The sequence below is a fragment of the Ambystoma mexicanum genome, chromosome 14 (assembly GCF_040938575.1).
Source record: "Ambystoma mexicanum isolate Mex_15411 chromosome 14, UKY_AmexF1_1, whole genome shotgun sequence".
Classification (NCBI taxonomy): domain Eukaryota; kingdom Metazoa; phylum Chordata; class Amphibia; order Caudata; family Ambystomatidae; genus Ambystoma; species Ambystoma mexicanum.
In genome coordinates, this window is record NC_090940.1 from 25,777,192 (window position 1) to 25,801,726 (window position 24,535).

The 24,535-nt window shown below is 45.1% G+C and overlaps 1 protein-coding gene across 8 annotated transcripts in view; it reads left to right on the forward strand.

The window, feature by feature from the left end:
* The window catches only part of RALGAPA1 (Ral GTPase activating protein catalytic subunit alpha 1), a 1,128,412-nt gene that overhangs the window by 804,073 nt on the left and 299,804 nt on the right, over nt 1-24,535 (forward strand). For all 8 annotated transcript variants that reach the window (XM_069638431.1, XM_069638437.1, XM_069638433.1 and 5 more), the window contains 2 exons: nt 18,720-19,578; nt 22,265-22,336. In XM_069638431.1, the coding sequence (XP_069494532.1) occupies nt 18,720-19,578; nt 22,265-22,336 (931 nt within the window). The remainder of the gene's footprint in view (nt 1-18,719; nt 19,579-22,264; nt 22,337-24,535) is intronic.

A 24,535-nucleotide genomic window follows, 5' to 3' on the forward strand; every position in this document is an offset into this window, starting at 1 on the left:
AATGTTAGAAATACAAGAAAAAGAGGATAAGAAGGGCACTACATGTTGTAGTTCACAGTTTGTCCTTTAGAAATCATAGATATGATAATTAGTAGTTTGTATGGTTTATTTTCGCCTGGAGCTGCCAATCTCAAAAGAGGTCCTGTAGCACTAGGACCAAAATGATCAAAAAAACTTCCAAGAAACAAAGTGTATCCACTAAGTTAAGAAAGGCGCATCTCAGTTTGCCCCAATTTGGTTGCTAATATTCAGTCACTGATTTATGATATGGAAGTAATAGAGTTCCAATAAATTCTTTTGGCAGGAATTGTTTAACTCACATTCCTATATCGTTTGCCGCCAATGGAAGTTTAATTTTTATACATCACACAATGAGTTCTCATCTCAAATTGCCCATAATACTTTGGTGCCAATGCATTTCGGATACAATCCTTCTTCAGGGCGGTATTATAGCAAAAAGCATAAAAATTAGTTTAACTAGTAACAGTATATGTATATGCAAATATAGTAATTATAACAAATATAACAATTATTGCAGACATTTGTAGAGAGTTATTTCGAAAATCACATACCCATCCACGAGTCATGTTCATTTGGAGAGGAAATAAGCAAAAATAAAACAAAACGGTATGTCAATTAGTTGACTAAAGTAGAAAGACATTCTATCATTTTCTTTTAGCTCTATATATTTGTCATACCTCGGTCAAGCCGATCTCTGGACTCGAGTCGTTGTACGTATGCACAATCAGATCTATAAGCAAATTAAACAACAATTTTGAGTCATCCTCAATCTCTTTCGTGGGTATGTTAATCCTAATCGGTACTGCTGTACTTACTCAGCTCCTGCCGTGCACAACGTGTAGCTGCAGACTGAGCCGCTTGGAACGCGCTCGTGTAAGTTTACCTTTCGTTTTAAAGGTCACCATGGAGACGGTACGAGGCGTCGTGGACCGACCTGGTGCACGTACGCCTCGCGCCCCACCCCCGAGTGTTAGCCCGGGGGCGGGGATGTCTCCATGGTGACCAGCACTCTGTGAGACAGTGCAAGTAGTTAACTGTCTACAGCGTCAATTGGCGCCGTAGCTGTAGTAATTGGAAAATTAGCAGCGTGTGTCAAATTTTTTAAATTTTTTTTGTCGTAGTAGTGTTTATATGCAAGACATAAGGTCCGCATTAACAATTGAACATATGGAAGAGATAAACAGTCTAGAGCATTTTCGCTCCCGAACATATTTACTGTCGCTACTAAGTCATTAGAGCAATTTGGGGCAAAATAAACAGCGCAATAATACAACTAGGAAATAAATTGTGACAAAAGGATAGCAGATATATGACAGATATTTACATGGCAGGTGTAAATCTTCTTTAGATAAAAAATCGAAGAGTAAAGAAATAATTAAGTTGACCAAAATGCTTTTACAAAAAGCACATAAAGTTTATTTCTTCATTGAGCCCCTTTGGAGAAAGGGAGCTCAGCCGGTCTATCCAAAAGGATTCTCTTTGGTCCATCCTTTTTTGGAAATTCTCGTGGATGTCTCTTTTTGAAACCACCTCTAGGATGACAAAACGGATTTGGACCAAGTTGTGTTTCTTTTCATCCCAATGTCTTGACACTGCTGAGTTAGGATTATGGTTTCTTATGCACGATCTGTGTTCATTCCACCTAATTTTTGCTACTCGCAATGTCTGACCCACATAGTAAGAGCTATTGAAGACAAAAACCAGACAGGAATCAGCTCCACCATTAGTGTTTGTGTCTAGATACTCACGACAAAGTGAAAATGCTCTAGACTGTTTATCTCTTCCATATGTTCAATTGTTAATGCGGACCTTATGTCTTGCATATAAACACTACTACGACAAAAAAAATTAAAAAAATTTGACACACGCTGCTAATTTTCCAATTACTACAGCTACGGCGCCAATTGACGCTGTAGACAGTTAACTACTTGCACTGTCTCACAGAGTGCTGGTCACCATGGAGACATCCCCGCCCCCGGGCTAACACTCGGGGGTGGGGCGCGAGGCGTACGTGCACCAGGTCGGTCCACGACGCCTCGTACCGTCTCCATGGTGACCTTTAAAACGAAAGGTAAACTTACACGAGCGCGTTCCAAGCGGCTCAGTCTGCAGCTACACGTTGTGCACGGCAGGAGCTGAGTAAGTACAGCAGTACCGATTAGGATTAACATACCCACGAAAGAGATTGAGGATGACTCAAAATTGTTGTTTAATTTGCTTATAGATCTGATTGTGCATACGTACAACGACTCGAGTCCAGAGATCGGCTTGACCGAGGTATGACAAATATATAGAGCTAAAAGAAAATGATAGAATGTCTTTCTACTTTAGTCAACTAATTGACATACCGTTTTGTTTTATTTTTGCTTATTTCCTCTCCAAATGAACATGACTCGTGGATGGGTATGTGATTTTCGAAATAACTCTCTACAAATGTCTGCAATAATTGTTATATTTGTTATAATTACTATATTTGCATATACATATACTGTTACTAGTTAAACTAATTTTTATGATTTTTGCTATAATACCGCCCTGAAGAAGGATTGTATCCGAAATGCATTGGCACCAAAGTATTATGGGCAATTTGAGATGAGAACTCATTGTGTGATGTATAAAAATTAAACTTCCATTGGCGGCAAACGATATAGGAATGTGAATTAAACAATTCCTGCCAAAAGAATTTATTGGAACTCTATTAATTCCATATCATAAATCAGTGACTGAATATTAGCAACCAAATTGGGGCAAACTGAGATGCGCCTTTCTTAACTTAGTGGATACACTTTGTTTCTTGGAAGTTTTTTTAATGTTAGAAATACGGCATCAGTGAAAGTCTCGTCGTTGATTGCAGCCGGATTCCAGTAAATGTTGATAACAACAATGTGTCTGGCGGCAGGTTTCTTGTTCGTATGTATATTCGCCAGAAACAAACCCTGCATCTTTAGGATGGTATATTGGATCCATAGATTGAGGTTCACTGATGCTACCAACTACCATTCAAAATCGATTTTGATCAAAGTGATCAGCCCTGCTGATGGGCTGCCTAGAGTATTTTGTATAGCCGGATTCAAAAGTGTCATATAGCCATCACAGCATGGAGGCGCACTCAGCCATGTCTCTTGGAGACATATAATTTGGTAAACGGAGAGTTCAGGAGCTGGCTGATCAAAAAGATGCGAGTGGCCTCTCGTGTTCCACGAGCAAAGTGACCACTTAAAAGTGGTCTCTTCAATTGGTGGTTATGAGTTTTGATTCCTCTTCTCTGAACTGGTGACTTGATTATCAAATTTTCGATGAAAGGGGTTTCTGAGGTGCTGGTTTCTTGGAGACCCCCTGTCTCTTTCCGCGGACAGTTCATTAGTCTCTGAAGGCCTGTTCCTTTCCAGATATAAATTTGGTGCAACATTTTGATTGGCTGCGTTATGCGCTTTCTCGCATCTGGCGCTGCCTCTCGCTATGTCCTTTGTCTTCCACTCGGAGTATGGGGATATTGAGAACAGCTGAATCCTAATTTTGTTGGAGTTCTTGTGATTGCCAATATCCTGTTCATCGCTGTCATCTCCCAAAATTCGGTTCTTATGTTGTCCAGTCGATTGTCTTCATCGAAAATCACTACCTTTTATATCTGCTGATTCAATGCCGTTTAACTTTGGAATAGCCCTCAAAAGCAGTAAAATATTTGTGTGATTTAGAATTGGCATATCTTTCTCGTAATCCCTTGCTTGCCCAGGGAGTCTTGCTAACCTTATGGCAAAGTTAGGTTTGTAGGTCATAGGATCAACAAACATCGGTAGCTTTTAATCATCAAGTGAGTCATTGGGCTCTTCGTCAAATTGGTCTCTTGCATGCGTATTGTTTCGTGATTCAGGTGAGCCACTGTATATTGTGCTCTCGTCCGCCGCTGTAGATTCGCCTGTTATAGATGCTGTCCGGAGCGACAATATGGTTCAGGAAGAACAATCTATGGATGCGTCTGAAATCTCGTCACAAAGTTCCAGAACAATTGGGGGTTCTTCATCCTCTCTTAGACATTCATCAATAATGAGGACATTTGATTAATTTTGAATCAATTGCATCATTGTCTCACTTGATTCTGTGGAATTGTTGTATGTGATAGTTCTAACAAATCTTCTATTTGGGAATCTCTTTTAGCCTGATTGCCTTGGACAGGTTTCATACTGATGGATCGTTGGATTCTGCTATTTGGGTTATTCTCTTTTGTGGTCGTGGTCGATCTCTTGTGAGTCGTTGGAGCACCAGCTGGTTTTATCTGTGGCAGTAATGTTAAATTTCGCAGAAATGCCCTTGAGCCTGTTTGTTTAAGACGGTTTTTGCCTTTTTTGGCTGGTTCTTTAATAGTCTCTAGCTCCTTTCCTTTTTTCAGGAATATTTGGAAAGCATCCACTGGTGGTTTCACCATCTCCACGGATGTCGATGGCTGTGGTGATAAGAGGATAGGTACCACCGTAGATCTAGCATCTGTGGTATTAGTATGTGACGGCGGTGCTTGTCCACCTGGTCTTATAGCCACACTAGTTGGTGTTATCCAATTAATTTCATCTTTTGGTGTCTTCCTATGAGTTGTTAGAGCTGGTTGATTGGCTGGTAAAGCTTTCAACCATGCAATCATGTCTGCTGTGAACTATTTCAAAAAGTCTTCCTTGCCAGATGTGATAATTCAGCTTCTTGATCAAGACGCTTCTGTATGTTGTAAATTAAGTTTTCTATGAATATTTGCTTAGAGTGAATCATTGCCAGGAGGGTTGCTTTGTCCTTTATAGCATCGTTGGTTGTTTTATGTAATTTCATGAATGGGATTGAGTGAGATATAATTGATATCAACATATTTTGGCGGTCCAACATTGTTGTAGGTATCCTCTGTTGATGGCCTTCATCCTGATCTTCATTCCTCTCATATTTTCTTTCTGATTCTTCTGGTTCTGTTGGGGCCGTATGTTTCTCGCTCAGATTCAGACAAATATTAGCTGTAGGAATAATAGTTGTCTTACTTTCGTAGAGGAACTGATTTGTGGTTGTACAATTGTCCCAAGAATGGGAGCCCTCTCATCCGTTCCTGATTGAATTCTTTGTCTCTTCATTGTAATGGCTGCAGGAGTTGACACACATAGTGGTTCAGCTGCCTTCCCAGTTACCATGCTGCCAAAAACTTCCTTTCTTTTCTCAATATCCGACAACAGAGATTCTATCTAGGTGATGTCCATTGATAGCCGGGCTGTTCTTGTGGATTTCATAGCAGGTCCGTTAACTTTTTTACATGCTGTTGAAGCCACTTCAGTTTTGCATGTTTTGCTTTTTCTCTTTGGGATAAGTTGGGGGTCTCAGCAAAGTCAGTAATTTCTCGTCCTACTTTTTTGATTGGTTGGTAACCCTGCGCTACAATGATGCAAGATTGTCATCTATTGCTAGTTCTGTTTGCATTGATCGCTGTTGAATCTCTGCTGGACACATCTGGACATGCAGGGTCTGGTGCTTGTACTCTAGGTCATTTAAGGGCTGGGCTGGAGCAGCGATCCTTATGGATTGTATATTGCACTGTTGTTCTCTCTCCTGTAAACCTGATGCCTCATTTCTTCCCTTAAGATCATGATGGATGGGCTGGTTTGTAGCAATCACCAGCTGCTGAACAGTGACTATCTTTAAAGCACACTCGTCTTCCCAAGATCGAACAGGCGCTGGAATACTCCGTAGATATCTTCCAGTATCTTGCTGGCCGCTATTACTAGTAGCCATTTCATTGGGGATGATGGGGACGGTAGTGTCTTATTTCATCCACACTCTTAGTCGTCAACTTGGCAGTGAATTGAGCAGAGGGCCCCGAGTCTAAGATAGACGCGGTTCTATTTCCATGAGTATATATAGTTGGGTCTTGTATTCCAACGGGCCTCAATCTGTAAATCGGTGCTTGTTGGCTTAATCGATAGCATGGAAATGGAAGCCTGTTTGAACTCGGGCATTATCAGAGCGGTTTTCTTTGACCCCTGTTTGGCAAGTGCTTGTTCGATAGAAGTCTGTGTGGGTTCCAGTTGGATTGAGCTGCTCAGCAGCCCTTTGGTCCACAGTCTTGTTTGCAGACCCGAGCGACCTGTATTGCGCTATTCGGCACTGTCATTGTGCTGTAAGGCTTTAGTTTCTGTGTTGGGAGCATGACAGCAGGAGTAAGCAAATACCACTCCAGGTAGAAATGTTAGTGATCTCTATTTTCCCCTGCCTTCAATGTTGAAAGACGTATGTGCGAGATCAAAGGGATTATATCCCCGCAGTCTCTCATGCAGTTTTATTGGCCAGATCGGGGTGCTCCCCCACAGAGATACAATCTTTCTCCCTATGTTTAATGGTACTCTTGTTGGAACCTGATTCCAAGGAAGTGTAGCCCTCGGAGTATGCAGCGGGTCATGCCGCTCTTAATATGCGACCCACTCCGTGCTTGCACTCAGTATTGCCACTGAGCTGTTCAACAGCAGCCTCCAGTGATAGATACACGCTTTCCAATTATCGGATTTGTCCTACCTTTTCACTGCTTCGCCTGGTGGCTAACGGATATCAACTTCCTCTCTGACCCAGAGCAAGTACTATGTTAGTAAGGAATTTGCAAATGCGACAGGAGGTTAGCGAGGTGCTTCACACATATGTATTCTTACCTCCTCTCTGTTTGTCACCTTTGCTCGTGGAAGTTGTGTATCTGTGTTTTCGTCAGCCAGCCCTGCTTTGCCGGTTTCACTGATCCTTGGAACGGTTGAGGCATCAAGTCATATATCCATAAAAAACAGCCAAAACAGCGAGCAGCAGACACCCTTTACCACGCAGCGGGCTTAACGCCGCAAGGGTGGATCTGTTTCAGTTTTATCCTCCCTTCCACTTCCTGGAATGGGCATAGACGTCTCTTAAAGGCACCAGAATGCAGACCGCGGCTCCTGTGATGTGCGGTATATGGTATGCTCAAATCGGGTCCCACGCAGCTGATGCAATAAAGGCAAGACGGGCTGAAGCAACAGCCAAAACAGCGAGCAGCAGACACCCTTTACCACGCAGTGGGCTTCACTTAAATGTTTTTAATTTGTTTGGTATTGGATGAATATGTGGTGATAAATCTTATTTTGTTAAATGGATCAGTGGTAGTTTTTGTATTGACTAGAAGTTTCTCTCTTGACCTTTTTGCTGTTTTGATGTATGTTTAGTTTAAGTGTCCACAATTATAGCCTCGAACTTGGAGTTTTTCTATTGATGCTTGTACATGTTTTCCATATTCCTGATGTTCTGTACAGTTTGATTTTATTCTGAGCGTTTCTCCGTAGGGGATGTTTCTAATGATATGCTGCAGATCATTACTGTCAGCATGCAGAAGTGATACCAGCTGTTGGTTTTACATAGTTTTGTGTAGAGTTTGTCATTTTTGTACATAGAGTTCAAGGTCTAGGAATGTATTGACTTTGTGCTTTGATTGATGGTGAAGTTCAGGTTATATTTGTTACAGTTCAAATGGTCATAATATTGTTTGAGGGTACTGTTATCTACGTTCCAAATTATAAGGCCATCATCGATATATCTTCCCCAATAAATGTTATTTTCTGTAGTAGATGTTTCATGTTGCCATGCATGTTCCAGTTCAAAGAAGCCTACATAAAGATTTGCATATGAGGGCGCAAGTTTGGCGCCCATCACAGTCCCTTGTTTCTGCCGATAGATTTTATCATTGAACAGAAAGATATTGTTAGTGAGCGTGAAGTTCAACATTTCCAACAACATATTGTTTTGTCTGTGATATGAGACTGACCTCATCTTCAGAAAGTAGTTGATTGCTTCGATCCCTTTTTGGTGTGGTATTCTGATGCATAAAGATGACGTCGAGAGTCACTAATCTGTAATCGGGCTCCCAATTTATAGCTTCCAGCTGCCGAATAACATGCTTGATATCTTTGATGAAAGAGGCAAGGCCTGACACAAGCGTTTGTGAGTGTCTATGTATTTGGAAATTGGCTCATTTAGGGAGCCAATACTATTGATTATTGGTGTGAATGTAGGAAATGAATCATAATGCTTATGAATCTTTGGTATGAAGTATATTGCACCTAGAATTGGATGTTGATTTTTCAAAAACCTTTACTCGTCATCTGTTAGTAAATTAAGATCTGACCAATGCGTTGTCATCAGGTTCCAGTCTTGAACCAATTGTGGGATTGGTTTGGTACTCAGCTTTTCATAGCAGTTTTCCATATTCAGGTGTTCTTCTGCCGCTCTTGGATAATCACTTGTTTTCTTCACTTAAGTCTGTGTCAATGTCCATATCTGCTGTTAGTGTATCCAGAGTATGGGTATCTTCTTCTCCAATATTTAGTAGTTGTACTGTATCCTCAATATGGGATACTGTCAATGCCGATGGAATTTGAGTCTCCTTTTGTTTTCTAATTCTTGAATTCGTTTTTTTGAGCTTTAGCCTTCTGCAAAATCGATAAAGATCAGTGTTTAATGTGAGATGGTCTGGTGGGGCAGAAAGTAAGCCCTTTATTGAGAGCCCGTACAAGATAAGGTGAGGGGTCCAAATCCGTAAGGTTAACTAATGTTTTTTTGTAATTCTTTAGGTTCTTTGACCTTGTTTGGACACCTTTGCTTGTTGAAGATAAGATTGGTATTATTGCTCCTGCCCCTCCTTGTCACATTTGTGTGTTGGTTGAACCCTGGGTTGCTTGGGTTCTGGAGAAGAATTGGGTGGTCCGCATTTTTTTGAATTTTGTGTATTTTTCTTAAAAAGCCGATGAAGTACCTCTGTCTATTTCAGGCACAGTCAATGTTGTTGGTATAGTTTGTTCTTGTTCAGTGTCACTCTGGGATTCTGCTTCGGAGGATGGTGGTGAGGTTTGTATTGGTATTTTCGGTAATGGTTTACTTTTTTGAGTTGGCACATCATTTTTGGATGGTGTCTGCTTCTGAAATGTATAAACCCTCTTGAATTTGTAATCAATTTAATCTCTGAACTTTTGTTTTTTTGAGTTTGAGTTCTTTTGTAAACCATTGGATGTAATCATCTAATATTTGATAGTTTTTGAACGTTGATTCCGTGATGTTGAGTTTTTCTATGTCCTCTTTTGTTTGTTCTATATCATTGGTTAGTTGTTCATGAGCTTTTTTAGCATTGGTAATAAGACTTATCATTTCTTTGGATGTATTACATCCTGTTATATCGTCTTCCTCAAAGGAGGGGATGATACATATGCATAATAAGCCTCTAGGTATTCTGTTTACTCTAAGGTATTGCTCCATTGTCTTAACTTCCCACCGTCTTGAAAGCTCTTTTTTTGGAGTTGTTCAAGTTTATCAAATAACGATTTTAAAGATTGGTTGTATTGTTAATTTGTTTGTTTGGTAGTTGGTGTCCTGAGAAAAGCTGTTCTGCCTCTTGTTCTCTTAACTCATAACTAGATGCCATTGTTGTTTATTTCTAAGTTTTCAGGTTATGCCTTAGTTGTCTCGGATATATAAAGTTTGTGATTCTTTGTGATGTTTCAGGAGGATCAGCCTTTGGGCTATTGAGTTTCATGGTAACAATTTGCATGTTCACGTTTGGTTTCTTGATTGAATGAATAGTAAAATTAATCTTTTTCTTGAGCATAATTAGAAAGCCAGACGAGGGACGTCCTGTGCTTTTTTCCAGGCAGGGTTTAGGATTATTTCATAACCTTCTGCTAATGGTTTATCGGTCCTCCACGTTTCTTGGAAACATAGTACGGCGAAAGAATCCCATGTGTTTGAATCACTGATAAATAAATGATGGTTACCTCTTGTGTTCCAAAGATCAATGGGCATAGACTCTGAAGATTCAACTATGTAGACGATTTAATTCTGCTAGATCAGACAGAATTTGGTATACAAAGAAAGCTGCAACTTCTTAATACCTACAGAACGCAAAACGGCCTCAAAATAAACACCTAAAAAACTGCAATCCTGGTGTTCGAATCCACAAAAGGAAAAAGAGTAAATAAGAAATGTCATTGGTTCCTACCTAATCAACCCCTGCTCCAAGCCACAACAGCCAAATATCTAGGTGTAATCATCAACTAAGTAAAAACAATATCCATCAACTATGGCCTTAAAAACAAAGATACGAGCGCTTACAACCCAAGGCCAAATCATACATCACAAGTTTGGTAAATTCTCCTTAATACCAACAAAGTCTGCCCAATAGTCACCTACGGAGCTGAAACTGCACTGTGTTACTGTGTTTGACACACGAAATTTGGCCTACCATCGAAGGGCATTTCTGGAGAAAAAAAATCATACACCTACCACAAAGCACAAACTTGCCTTACGATCTCTTTTAGCCATTGTAGAGTGTAACGCCCTATTGTTATATCGGAAAACCTTATTGAATATCGGGACCACGCAATATCTCATCCCAAGAAGAGAAGAGGTTAATCAAACTGACTTTGTCATCCAAGCCTGGTCCAAATGTTGTGCCAGCTTGCTTTCCAACGCGAGCATTACACACAAGCTTCTCGTTAATAATCCAGATGCAGCCAAAAGGAAATACTGGGAAACATGATTGGATTAGAACAGAAGAGGACAGAACAAAAATCAAGCTGCAATCCCATGTTAACACAGAAGTCAAAGCTTGGAATAAAATACCAAGCTATTTAAACAAGTTCCCAAACCCAAAATGTAGAATGACATTCATGCGATTTAGATTAAATCTGTTCAAGACAAAAGTACTAGTTCACCGAAAACAGATTTACGCAAATAATCTATTATGTTGACTATGCCACAAAGGAAATGAAACATTGAAACACCTAGTGATAATATGCAATCAACTAGAGCCTTCAAGAACAAAATACCTAGGACCGATTGTGAACAATAGTCGCATAAAAGATAGACATATGGTGGCTCAAATTATGCGAAACCGAAAACCCCAAAACAATCTTTGCACTGGGAAAAATGCTACATGAGATTTTTCTGATAGAAACATGGGATACCATGATCCCAGAACAGATTTGACAAACTTAATTAAATCTAAATGGCTGCTTAAACATCGGCAGAAAGACTTAACAGAACTTACCAAAATGTAACCTATTTATTTTATTCTTTTTACATGTCACAAGTGCAGGCTTGTCGTATTTAACGTTGGCAAAGGTTTGAAACAAACCACATGCCAGTAAATAAAAAATAAAAAGCTTCCAAACTTTTCCAGCTTACTCTAGAGAAGACCAAGAAGGAGGGTTTCCTGTAACAGAGGTGCAAGGCCAAAAGGAAGACAATCATGGTGGTACCCCAGCTGGATGACATGTGGGAGTAGGGCCTGGGGAAAACGTACTGGGTGCCAGAGTTCGCACCCAGGTGCCTACGGTTGCAACAATCGCCAGACTCAGTTGTGTTGGCGACTGCAAGGAAAAGTTTGTCGAACCCTTCATAGTCTTCAGTCCTTTCCAGACAGCGAGGTGAAGAAGTTGGATGCCATGGGAAAGAAGGTTATCAACACCACAGCGTCAACCATGAAGGCGGCCAACGCGCTAGCGATCATGGCCAGATATGACACTGAGCTGTGGTACAAGCTGGGCCCGATTCTGTAGTTCCTCCTAAACGACAAGAGGGTGGATGCCATGCCATCATTGTGGTACTTGACATCACCAGCACGGGTTTGCGGCAAATGGGGAACAGTGTCTGCCTCCATTGTCAAGGCTGGATGAAGGCCACAAATTTCCGCCAGGAGGTCCAGGCGAGGGTATTGGACATGCTGTTCGACGGAGATAACCTTTTTGGGGAAGGTTGTCGACGAATCCCTGCAGGTCATCAAGGCAGATACAGAGACGGCCCGTGCCCTGGGCACGCTCCAGCAACACTGCTCTTCCGTTCGCTCCTGTGGAGGAAAGTCAAGCAGATCGACGAAGGGTTTCTCCTCGTACCACCAGCCCTCAAGGTCATGAATCACGAGACCTACAGAGGCCGTTCCAAGCCCTACGCTGGAGGTAGTCAGCGCTGCCGTCGCCCTCAAGGCAAGGCACCACTGCTGAAGCAGGACTGAATCGGCCAGGACGTCGGGCCCCCACTGTTGGGTACGAATTGGTGCAGTCACCCTGTGTAAGACTACACAACACTTATCTGCTTGGTGTTGGGTAACCCACCATTTGTTAAGGGTCTGCACTACCCAAGTTGGTAGTGTGACTGAGCAGCCAGGCCTATCTCAGGAGGGATACATGTGAGCAGTACATATGAAACCCACAAATACAAGTAGCCAAGTAACCCTTACATTCACAATTTCAGTTATAAATAGTTATTTATTTAATTAACATCAATTTTTAAATAAGCTTTCTTTAAAAAGGCAATTTGTTGTAACAATGTAAATATACTTTAAAATTACTTTTCATAATCAAAACAAGTTGGTGGTTAATCTTTGGATATGCTTCTTGCACAGTCCTACACCCTCAGGCGACTTCAATCACAAGGACAGTAATGGCATTTATCATGCTAGAAAAAGGTGAGACAGTTTCTCAGTAAATGTGAGGACAGCTAAATCTTCCAATGAAATCTAGATCAGCCTTTCCCAGCAGTAACCGTATACAGCAAGCTACCACCTATGAGGCACAAACTGTATCAACGTCGATGGACTAGAAGAGTCTGCAGGGAGCCAGGACAGCCAAAGTCAATAGGGACACAGAGCTGAGGCACTTCTTAGATCAAAAGTCTTGCACACAGTTGGAGAGTTTCAATAAAATCACTGTGGGTCACAAGCTATTAAGCCTGTGAGAAGCAGAGTTGGCATCAACTCTAAGGTACTGCAATTCCCAAGTGAGAAAGGTGCGGCTACAGGCAGTGAGGTGTAAGCACCCCAAGCCTAAACAGTACCTCTGGTTAGAAGAGTGGTCCAGCTGGAGTCGGTCTTGCTACCGCGGTGCAGACCCCACGTTCCTTAGCTTCAGTTGTGGGGACCAGAGGAGGATGGCTGGAGGGCTCCTGTGGCGGTACTTGCGAGGTTGTCGGCAGCAACGGGTCTCTTTTCGGTTCAGCGGCACTTCGCGGTTTCAGCGCTTAGCAAACAGCACTGATGCTGTTCTTGGACACCGGTTGGACTCTTTGCTCCCTCAGTCCTGCACTCTGGTGAGTGGACTCTGGATCTGGAGGCCCCGCTTCTGGATGGCGCTTAGGAATTTCCTGGACCTTCTAGCCGGATTAGTTCTGCGGCAGAAGTTGCATGCAACTACGGACACTCGACCCCGGGTATCGGGCCTCCGAAGCAACAGAGAGGCCCAGCAAGTCAGGGATGGTGGTCCAGTGGAGTTTGTCTCGGGGTTAGTTGGTCCCACTAACACAAGGGGAGTAGTCGTTCCGTCCGGAGCTTCTCTGTCGTGGTGAAAAAGGAGTTCAGCACAGCAGCAGGCAGGGGTGTTGCTAGGTCTGGAAAAGATGCTGAGCTATGCTAATTTTGGGACTGTCTGGACTTCGGGCTAGCTAGCCTTTTTGGTTGTAACCCCTGACCTTCTATCTGGGGCTACAACCAAAGGACCCTGGGCTATAGCCCCCTCAAGGAACGGCTCTGGCAGCAGGGCTTCACCGGGCAATTCAAAGGTCCAGGTGTTTGCAGCAAGCTTCATTCACGGTTTCATCATAGGGTGTTTCTCCCTGTGGTCGACGCTGCCTGTATTCCCAAAACCCTTGCATTTTAAGCAGGTTTCTCCCATCCATGCACAGCCTAGTCTGTCAATCACACAGCAGGGTGGCTGTCCTCCCTCACGGCCTGGATGGAGTGGAAATGGATTTCCATGTTTAGGCTAATTCTAGAACCACCAAAGGGCTCCCTCTATGAGGATATGCCGTTATTAATGTGAAGGGCCGACAATGTCTTCCTTAATAAGTGCTATGACATTTTGGCCATCTCAGACTGTACAATTGATCTACTTATAGAAAATCCTGGGAAAGCTAAAGAACGCTTGAAAAAATGGACTGGATACGGACGGTCAATAAAATGAGGCTGGCAAAGCTGTCAGCGTCACATACGTGTATGGATAAACCCAGGTCATTAGTGCCCTCTACTTAAGCAAATCATTCGATCCAGTTGTCGGAACCGAATTTCTAAGATTCAGACTAAATCTGCTTCCAACCCTAGACATTCTTGCCACTAGAGACAATGATGAATATTGTACTGCAATTTGTGACAAATGTGACGAACAAGAAAGGCAGTTGCTTCAACATCTGTTATCAAAATGTCCAGGCACTTGGGACTTCAGAGTGGCAAGATTTCAGAGGTTTGTCCATGATGTAAGGTGGTTGAACTTGGATATTTTTTGGGACAGACTGTCATCTGGGAATTAAAACTGCCCGACCGCAGAAGTTGTTGCTCTCTTAAAGGTTTTGGATCTGGGGGAAGAGGGGAAACTCTCCAGCAAGCTGTGAATATGAATTGATGAATTTTCATGATGCATTTGACTGTTTTTATTTTACTGTATTCACTCTGAATCAGTGTGATATTTGTTATGTTAAGATTGGTTTACTTTTCCTGTTATTTTATGAAATTTCTCTTTTTTGAATGTGTTAAGTCATCGTTTTTTCTTTGTTTTTTAATATGGCTAAAACACAACTAAAAAGTAGCTTTCCCTCTGTTGCTTCTGCTGCGAGTCATCAATCAACTCAGTGCCGATGCAGGGTAATACTCATCACCCTGGCGTGACCTTCTCCTCCTGTCGGCGTTCCTTCTGGTCAAGCTGCTGGTGGTCGTGGATCTGCTCAGGAGAGGGGGCGCAATCCTGCATCACGACCCAGGATTGCTTAACTTGAGGCCTTGGCTCCTGCAGCCCTAGAGTTTGGAGGATATGAGTTGCCAGTGGACTGCAGGGAGAGCCTTGCCATGGCCAGAGTGTCATCGACTCATAAGTGCTGCGGTCACAAGTGCAAGTGTTGCGATACGGGGTGCCGGTAGCAGAAGATCACCCCTCTGAGGGTCATTAACCGCTGATTCTTCCATACTACTTGTCCTTGGCCAAGGCGGGATTAACATACGCCTCCATCAAGGTGCATCTGGCCATCAAGGTGCATCTGGCAGCTATCTCCAGAAAGATCTTCTCTTTAGTCCCACCGTCTTGTCAAGGAGTTTCTCAAAGGACTGTTTTTCGATCTTTCCCGGCGGTGAAGACTCCTGCCCCAAGGTGGGAACTCAATGTGGTGCTGACGAGGCTCATGGGGCCCCCTGTCTAGCCTATGCATTAGGCTCCTCTCAAGTTCCTCTCGTGGAAAACGGCTTTCCTTGTGGCAATCACCTCTGACAGGAGGGTAGGTGAGATCCAGGCCCCATCCTGCAACCAGCCATATCTGACTTTCCACGAATCAAGGGTGGTGCTGCGGACACACCCCTTCTTCATGCCTAAGGTTCAGTCGGAATTCCCCCTCCACACGCCTTTGGTGTTGCCTGTGTTTTTTCCAAAGCCTTCGTCACCGGCTAAAAGGGCCTTGCACTCGCTGGACCTTGCTTGTGCTCTAAAGATCTATGTGGCACGCACAAAGAGTTTTCGGAAGACGTCTCAACTGTTTGTGAACTTTAGTTCTGTGAACCATGGGAAGGCCTTGTCCAAGGCTTCATCTCAAGGTGTCTCTCCGGCTGCATCACGCACTGTCATCAGTTTGCGAACCGACCGCTGCCCTGCTGTCGGAGAGCGCACTCCACCAGAGCGATTGCTGCGACGATGGCGTTCCTGTCTGGTGTTCCCATGCTGGACATCTGCAGGGCTGATAAGTGGAGGTCCACGCACACCTTCATTAGCTTCTACTACGTCGACAGGGATTCCTAGGAGGAGTCCAGAGTCGGCCAAGCAGTGCTACACAACTTGTTCGCTTGAAGGTGAGCCTGGTGAGGAGGTAAGAGATGCTTAATGTTGAGCCTTGCCACCTCCCGTGGTTGTGCATGTGTGTACTGCTATGTATTCTTTATTCATGAGCATGTAAATCCATGCCAGTCCCCATGCTTGAGAAGGAACAAGTTACTTACCTGTATCTATTGTTCTCCAGCATGGGTCTGGCATGGATTCACATGCGAACCCTCCCGCCTACCCCTCTGTGGCTGCTCTTGGTCATACTGCCACTTTACGTGCTACCAAATATGAAGATGGCTGCCAGAGGAGGGGCTTAGGGAGAGGGCAGTAATTGGCTGGGGGCAGTATGACCCAGAGTTCAGTGATTGGTTTAGAGAAGAAATACAGTTTTAAAGTGAAAGTTTTTCTTTTACTGAGGATTGCCAGCCTGACGACGGGCAATATTCATGAGCATGTGAATCCATGCCAGACGCATGCTGGAGAAGAACAGTTACAGGTAAGTAACGGGTTTCTTTCTCAGTAACAGGCAATTGTGGCGTAAAGCAACCTCTGTAACTAAGTGTATAAGAGAGGGTGTTCCGCAGGAGGCCTGTTTGTCACCCTTCCCGTTTAATCATGCCCTTATGTGACCTGTTAACATCTCAGAACATCCATTACTCGAATTATGCGGATGACACTCAGCTCATGTTGGAGCTGAATGGCAATTATGACCTTAACTCAGTCCAATTGCAATATATCTGTGGACTCATCAAGGATTGGATGAGCCTGAACTCCATGTGTCTTAATCCTGCCAAGACTGAGCTCATGATTTTTGGATCTACTCAGTCCAGAACCAAGCGCTGTGCCGACTATGCCAGCCTGGTCATTGATAACATTGCAATTCCCATTAGAGACAAAGTTAAAACTCTTGGTGTTTACATGAATGCAGCCGTAAATTCTGTCACCCATGTACAAGGGGAAGCTCATAGTACTCAACACCATTTAAAAGCACTAAGACACGCTAAATTTTTTGTCACCAAAAAACTGTACTTCCCTGGCGAGCCCCTTTATTCTACCCGTTAACTGTAACGCCTTACTTCTTGAGGCAAATTCTCGCTGTAAAGGAGCGCTGCAGATCGTACAAAGTAATGCAGTACAAGTCATTTATGACATTCCCAAACAAGACCACATCATGGGTGCCAGGAAGGAGTTACACTGGCTTCCTGTGGCGGCTAGGACACACGTCGAGGCCATCAGCCTGGCTCATAAATGCATCTATGGTAATGCCCCTAAATACTGGAAGTTCCAGTGCCCGTGATCCGCTTACCCTTCCTAGAGTAACGAGAAGCAGAGGCCTGGGGAGATCTTTCCTGTATCAGTGGCACACATTATGAATACACGTCCTCTGCTGCTGAGGCAAGAACCAAACAGGTTGCGCTTTAGAAACATTCTGAAAATCCACCTATTCCCCTAAAACCCTGGGATGATCACCTGCTCTTGTCTCCTCATTATCCTGTCTTCTCTAAAGTCTTGCTATGTTGATGTAGCGCCCTGATGCCTTTGGCGCTCTATAAATAAATAAATTAACAAAAAAATAGGACGGAGCACCGATCAAGGGGGGAGGGGGGTTTGAGAAAGGGGCCTCTCTGCCCAGGGCTGAGCACCCATCTGTAGAATTGGGGAGGGGGGCACTCCTTTTCATAAGTGAGGGTCTCTTGGTCGAGTTTTGGTGTTCAACCCGGTGTACTTCCTCTCAGTGAGGGTGTCTTTGAGTGCACCTCCTTATGAGTGTCTCTTCCTCTGGGATACAATCCCTTCTCTTCACACATTGCGAATGTGGTTTTGGGATACAGTCCTTTGTCCGTATCACTCAGTCAAGGTCTTCCACTCTGAGACTAGACTGCATCCCAAATCTGCAGTCCCCTTCTGTCAGCAGGTCTTTGCAAATTTGGGCTACAGTCCCCTTTTTAAAACAGATGGCCACATTTTCAGAACATTGAATGTACAGTCCTTTTTTTAAAACTTTTTTTTATTTTTTTGTGTCCTGTTTTAATTCCTTATCTCCCTAAATGTGGGGTGCACCCCTTTGTCTGTGCAACTCTTGCCTCAGAGTGTACGCATGTGCCCCTCCATTCTTCCTGTCTCTTCTGGTATCTCTCCTGCTGCTTTCCTCCTCCCTTAGCCCTGCCATCTTCCTCTCTCCCCTTCTCCCATCTATCCAACCTTACCCTTCTGTCATTCTCCCCCTCCTCTGTCTCCTCACCCCTCCCACTTTGCCTTACTCTGTCCCTTTCTTTTTACTCCCTTCTTTATCTCAAACCCTTTCCCTCCCTTTAAACCAGTCTGTCTTCACTTTCCACCCCTGCAGCTCTTTTTGTGTCTGCTTTCTCGCTCCCATTTCTGTGCCATTCTGTTCTTGTTCACCACTTCTGCCTTTAGAGCCTCTCTTATGCAAAGCCCCGTCCTCGCAGGGTTTTGCCCCTCTCTTGGTTTCCCCTCGCCCTGGGGCCTTTGTTATACAGGTTCCTCCCGGTCTACTTCCCAGTGATACCTAAATGCCTTCTCTATAGTCGGAGGTCAGGAAGCTTGACTCGCTCAGCTCTATCAAAAAGGGGACACCGATTGGTGGATTGGAACTTGGCTGTGCAAGAGAGGGACATTGATTGGTGGATTGGGACTTGCCTTTGTTGGGTCTGCTAGTGTAAGGCACACTGGTTTGGGGGTCTGGGACTTGACTCACTAAGGGCTTCTACTAAGAGGGACGGATTGCTTGATTAGCACTTGACTTGCTGAGCTCTGCTAGTGAGAGGAAAAGCGGATGGTGGGCAGGCTCCTTGCTCTCTCCGTCTCGTGCCTTGTAGTCACTAAATTATTTCACTATCACCATATAACACATTTCTTTTTCTTCTACAGTGAAGATGCATATGCAACAAGGCCTAATATCTGTGGCTGCGCGAACTGTCATCACTCACCTCGTCAACCACTTGGGCCATTATCCAATGAGTGGGGACCCTGCCATGCTTACCAGCCAGATATGCGAGAACCATGACAACCCCTACAGCGAGAGTGGTGACTTGGCCCCCGAACTTTTTCAAAGCCCCAACTTGCAGCTATTTGTTCTGAATGGCAGTACCTTGGTCTCCTGCCTGCAGATCCGGGCCGAGGAGCGCGGGCCTGGTGGTGGCCTGGCATCGGGCCTCTCCTCTGCCAACTCCATGGTTCGGATTATAATGCGGGATCTGTCTGGCAAATACTCTTGGGAGTCGGCCATCTTGTATGGGACTCCCCTTCCCAGCTGTCTTCCAAAGCACACGTCACTGGTGCCAGTGTCCATTGACCTTCCGCAGACTGAACCGGCACCCAACGCCACTTTAGAGGATGGGCTCATCAGGGATAGCGGGGCCCCGCCACTGAAGAGAAGAGCCCGCGAGGTGGTTCCAACATGGGATACACTGGCTGATGATGACGATGCCCTGGACGTCCTGCTCCAGTACCTGGGTGCCACAGGGCCAGAGTGCCTGCAGAGAACTGGGGTACCTTTGAATGTGCCTGCTCCGCCACCAGCATGCTTATCTGAAAAGCTTGAGAATGATGTCATCAATGCCCTGAGCAAGCAGGATGCAGAGGAGAGGGAGTTTGTGGAAAAGCGCTTTGGGGATCTCATCATGAGAGCAATGGAACAGGAGGAGCCCGTGCCGCAGAAACCACAGTCAGCCTTCTACTATGCACGCTTGCTTCTTAGCACCTTGGGCATGAACTCCTGGGACAAGAGGTGAGGATGTGGGAGATGTGCAGAGGTACGGGCCTGGGAGAGGTGCTCTGTATCCTGGGACACGAGGTACGGGCCTGGGAGAGGTGCTTTGTACCCTGGGACAAGAGGTAACCGTGTGGGAGATGTGCTCTGTATCCTGGGACAAGAGGTAAGGGCCTGGGAGATGTGCTCTGTATCCTGGGACAAGAGGTAACCATGTGGGAGATGTGCTCTGTATCCTGGGACAAGAGGTAACCATGTGGGAGAGGTGCTCTGTATCCTGGGACAAGAGGTAACCATGTGGGAGAGGTGCTCTGTATCCTGGGACAAGAGGTACGGGCCTGGGAGAGGTGCTCTGTATCCTGGGACAAGAGGTAAGGGCCTGGGAGAGGTGCTCTGTATCCTGGGACAAGAGGTAACCGTGTGGGAGATGTGCTCTGTATCCTGGGCCAAGAGGTAACCATGTGGGAGGTGTGCTCTGTATCCTGGGACAAGAGCTAACCATGTGGGAGATGTGCTCTGTATCCTGGGACAAGAGGTAACCATGTGGGAGATGTGCTCTGTATCCTGGGACAAGAGGTAACCGTGTGGGAGAGGTGGTCAGTATCCTGGGCCAAGAGGTAACCGTGTGGGAGATGTGCTCTGTATCCTGGGACAAGAGGTAACCATGTGGGAGATGTGCTCTGTATCCTGGGACAAGAGGTAACCGTGTGGGGGAGGTGCTCTGTATCCTGGGACAAGAGGTAAGGGCCTGGGAGAGATGCTCTGTATCCTGGGACAAGAGGTAACCATGTGGGAGGTGTGCTCTGCATCCTGGTACAAGAGGTAAGGGCCTGGGAGAGATGCTCTGTATCCTGGGACAAGAGGTAACCATGTGGGAGGTGTGCTCTGCATCCTGGGACAAGAGGTAATGGCCTGGGAGATGTTCTCTATATCCTGGAACCAGAGGTAAGGGCATGGGAGATGTTCTCTATATCCTGGAACCAGAGGTAAGGGCCTGGGAGAGGTGCTCTGTATCCCGGGACAAGAGGTAACCATGTGGGAGATGTGCTCTATATCCGGGGATATGAGATAAGGGCCTGAGAGATGTACTCTATATTCTGGACATGGGTGCAGATCAAAGGTGAGTAATGTGCCAGTGAACTGGTCACCATCGGGGCATGCAATATAGAGGTAAGAGATGTACCCCTTCATCCATCTTGTGTCCTTACTCAACATTGAGGAATTTGTCAGAAGTACCCATCATCCTGGGCATAAGACCCTGGGGCAAGTGGTGAGAAATTGCAGAGGTGTCTTGTATCCTGTGAGGAGTGTGAGTTGTACTCTGCATCCTGGCTGCAAGGATAAGAAGTGAGGTGTTTCAGATGTACTATCCATCCTAGGCATAGGTGCTAGGATAAGAGGTGAGGAGTGAGATGTACTGTCCTTCCTGGGTATAGGTGCTAGGATAAGAGGTGAGGAGTGTGAGATGTACTATCCATCATGGGCATAGGTGCTAGGATAAGAGGTGAGGAGTGAGATGTACTGTCCTGCCTGGGTATAGGTGCTAGGATAAGAGGTGAGGAGTGAGATGTACTGTGCTTCCTGGGTATAGGTGCTAGGATAAGAGGTGAGGAGTGTGGTATGTACTGTCCTTCCTGGGTATAGGTGCTAGGATAAGAGGTGAGGTGTGTGAGATGTACTGTCCTTCCTGGGTATAGGTGCTAGGATAAGAGGTGGTGGGAGTGAGATGTACTCTAGATCCTGGATATGGGTAAGAAGTGAGGAGTGTGAGATATCTAGCCTGGCTATGGGTGCTTGAATAAGAGTTAAGCAGTGTGCGATGTACTCTACATCCTGAATTTGGGTGCTAGGACAAGAGACAAGGGGTGTGAGATGTACTATCCTGGGCATGGGTGCTAGGATAAAATCTGTAAAGTGTGAGATGTACTCTACATCCTGGGTGCTTGGATAAGAGGTGAGGAGTGTGAGATGTACTGTACATTCTGGATATGTGTGCTAGAACAAGATGTGAGGAGTGTGAAATGTACCCCACATCCGGTGTATGAATGGTAGGATCTGAGTTGAGGTCTGTGAGATGTACTATCCATCCTGGTCACCAGGATAAGAGGGTGAGCATTGAGAGAAGTAGCCCACATCCTGGGTATGCATGCTAGGGTAAGAGATGAGGAAAAAAAAACAGTCAAGAAAAGCTGCCCAAGTAGGGCAAGCAGTGCTGAGGAATTTGATTAGCAATGTTCTGTTCTTAGCATGGCACTCTGGCCATGACATTTATACAGAGAATTAGAAACTAAGACCAATTCATGCTGGAGAACAAAAAAGGTGCCTACCTCCATCACATGTTACAGCTTCTACTTTCCCTTGAATTTGAAGAAGCTTCAAGTATAGACCTAGGATTGTACATGTACTTTAGACAATTGCCAGAAGTAGCATGAAACCACAAATCTGATGATGATGCCAATGTGTTGGACATTGTGGGCTTTGGGTTGCTGTGATGAGGTGATCTTGTTATAGGTCATCATAGTCAGTGGCACCCATTTAAAAAGCTCAAGGTCCAACCACTGGATGACGGCATATTTGACTCTAGTAAGAAATGTCAACCTGCAAAAGTATTGTTCTAGGTAAGTAACGCCTGTCTTTCTTTTTGAATTGACACACATATATTGCATTGTTCATAACATGTGGCTTGTGGATGCATCTTTCTTAGGCGGAGTTTTCATCTATTGAAGAAGAACGAGAAGTTACTTCGGGAGCTCAGGAACCTTGATTCCAGGCAATGGTGAGTGCTTAGAAACAGTTGTTTCAGGAAATGGGGAGTGTTTAAGAATCTCAAATCTAGGCTTTGAGGGAACTGTGTGTTTAAGAACCTTGTTTGCAGACAATAGTGAGTGCAAAAAGCACATACTGTGTTGTGAATTATGAGATTAGCACATGTGCTTACAAATTTGGTTTACTCCTGTACAAGCAGACATTGATTTCTCTCATTTAAAGCAGCAGTGGTGAACCTCATATACAGGCGGTGTGCACAGTGAATCGGGAGAAAGCAGTGTGAGCATGTCCGACTCGTTTTGCTAGAGTCTGACTACTCTGTCTACTTCTGGAAGGAGGTGCCAGCAGAGAAAATCCTCCAGCACAGAGTGCGCTCAGTGTGTTGGGATTGTTTGGAGTTGACTGAGGACGGAGAGACAACTCAGCACTTTACCACATGTACAACTACAAACCATTAGGAAACAGACCGGGCACGGGTGGTGAGTGTTGCACTAATTCTATCTTTTCACGTGCCGGCCAGTTGCGGCAGAGAAACTATGAATGACCTGCTGAGCGGAGGCTCCACCATGACAATGCCCGTAAACCCGCTGACTGATGCAGAACTGCGTGCAGCAGCAAGCCTCCCACTACCGCCCTCTCCATGCGAGCAGGCCACGGACCAGATTCGGCCTCTGAAGCTTCCCAGCCATAAGGCCCTCCCTGCTGACGATCAGATCTGCAGATCTAAACAAATTACCTTCTTCACGCCAGTCAGGGAGACAGAGGTCTACTAGGGAACACTACCCGAACCCTTGGCGGAGGGTGGGGGCAGAGCTTAAGGAGAGCAGCATTTTGCAGGCTGATCATGTAGACGTGCCATATCACAGCTCCTCTGAACTTGATTCCATAAATATGCAAATGAATGACACACCTTTGGACCGAAGTCTCACCCAAACTTCCATTACAAAGGATTTGTTCGAATCATCGCCGGCTCCCTCTCTGAATCCCCTCCCCCCAAGAAGGCTCTCTGCTGTAATGTGCAGGATGGGGAACGGTACTTTAGAAGACTGAGAGGGATGCCTTGCAGAGATAAAGCAAGTGCTTTTTATTTCGGCCTCCCTATATGAGGGGCTGCAAAGAGAAACTAAGGCGAATATAGCTCTTTTGGAATCCATTCTTTTTAAATTCGACCATGTAAAGTTACATCTAGCTGCAAAAGAATTCCTGTCCGGCCATAATCTTGCCCAGACAGGGAGGCAGACAACCGGCAAACCCCTCCAGGATAGCTTTACCTCAGGGGGGGGGGCAGGGGTCGAAGAACAAAACACGAGAACACCCAACTGCATGCTTTTTACACAGGGTGCCACAAAGCCAGTGCTTAAACAACAATTTGAGAACCACGCACCCAAGCTTCAGACATTAACTGTGATCGATAAAAATCAACGGATGGGAGGGATTCTTGGGAAACAGAACACACATGCTGAGGGAGCGGCACTCCCATACGAGATTCATCCCATGTCTTTACCGTGCCGCTGAGCTCGAGTAAGCGACAGGAGTCTGCATCGAACTCCCTGATAATAGAACTATCTGGAGAAGAAGATTCCATTATAATAATGGGCCCTCAGCCCAAGGAACCCATAAAAGGAGAAAAGAACAATCCTCTGTCACAACAAAAAACATGCCTTCCAACGAAAGAAGACCAAAAATGGTACTTAGAGGTCAGTAAAAAGCAAACCGCGCAACCATTCATGCGTACACTACTCCTTCAGCCAATGGTGCAGGCAGCAGTGCGACAAGCCAATAAAGCTGTAGCTCAGCCGAACCGAACAAACACTGCTCCCACGAACCTGGGTATCACCGGTCAGGCCCTGGCGTGGCTGACCTCATTCCTCTCTGATCGTCCCTCCCGGTCCAACTTGGGTCCTTCCTCTCCTCTATCTGTATCTCTACGTATGGTGTTCCCCAGGGGTCTAACGTCTCTCCCTGGCTGTTCAACCAATACCTGGCACTTCTTTCCCACTGCATTGCTGCTCAATGCCCCAACTTCCAGTGTTATGCTGATGACACTCGGCTCATTTTCAGGCTACCTTTAGCCACCTCTTCTCCCTCTCTGACTGTCTGTCCGTCATCCAGGAGTGGTGTGCCGCCAATGATCTCTGCCTTAATGCCAGTAAGACTGAGATTATCCTGAACGGCACACCCGCTCCCTCCTTTCCTGTCATTCTCTGAC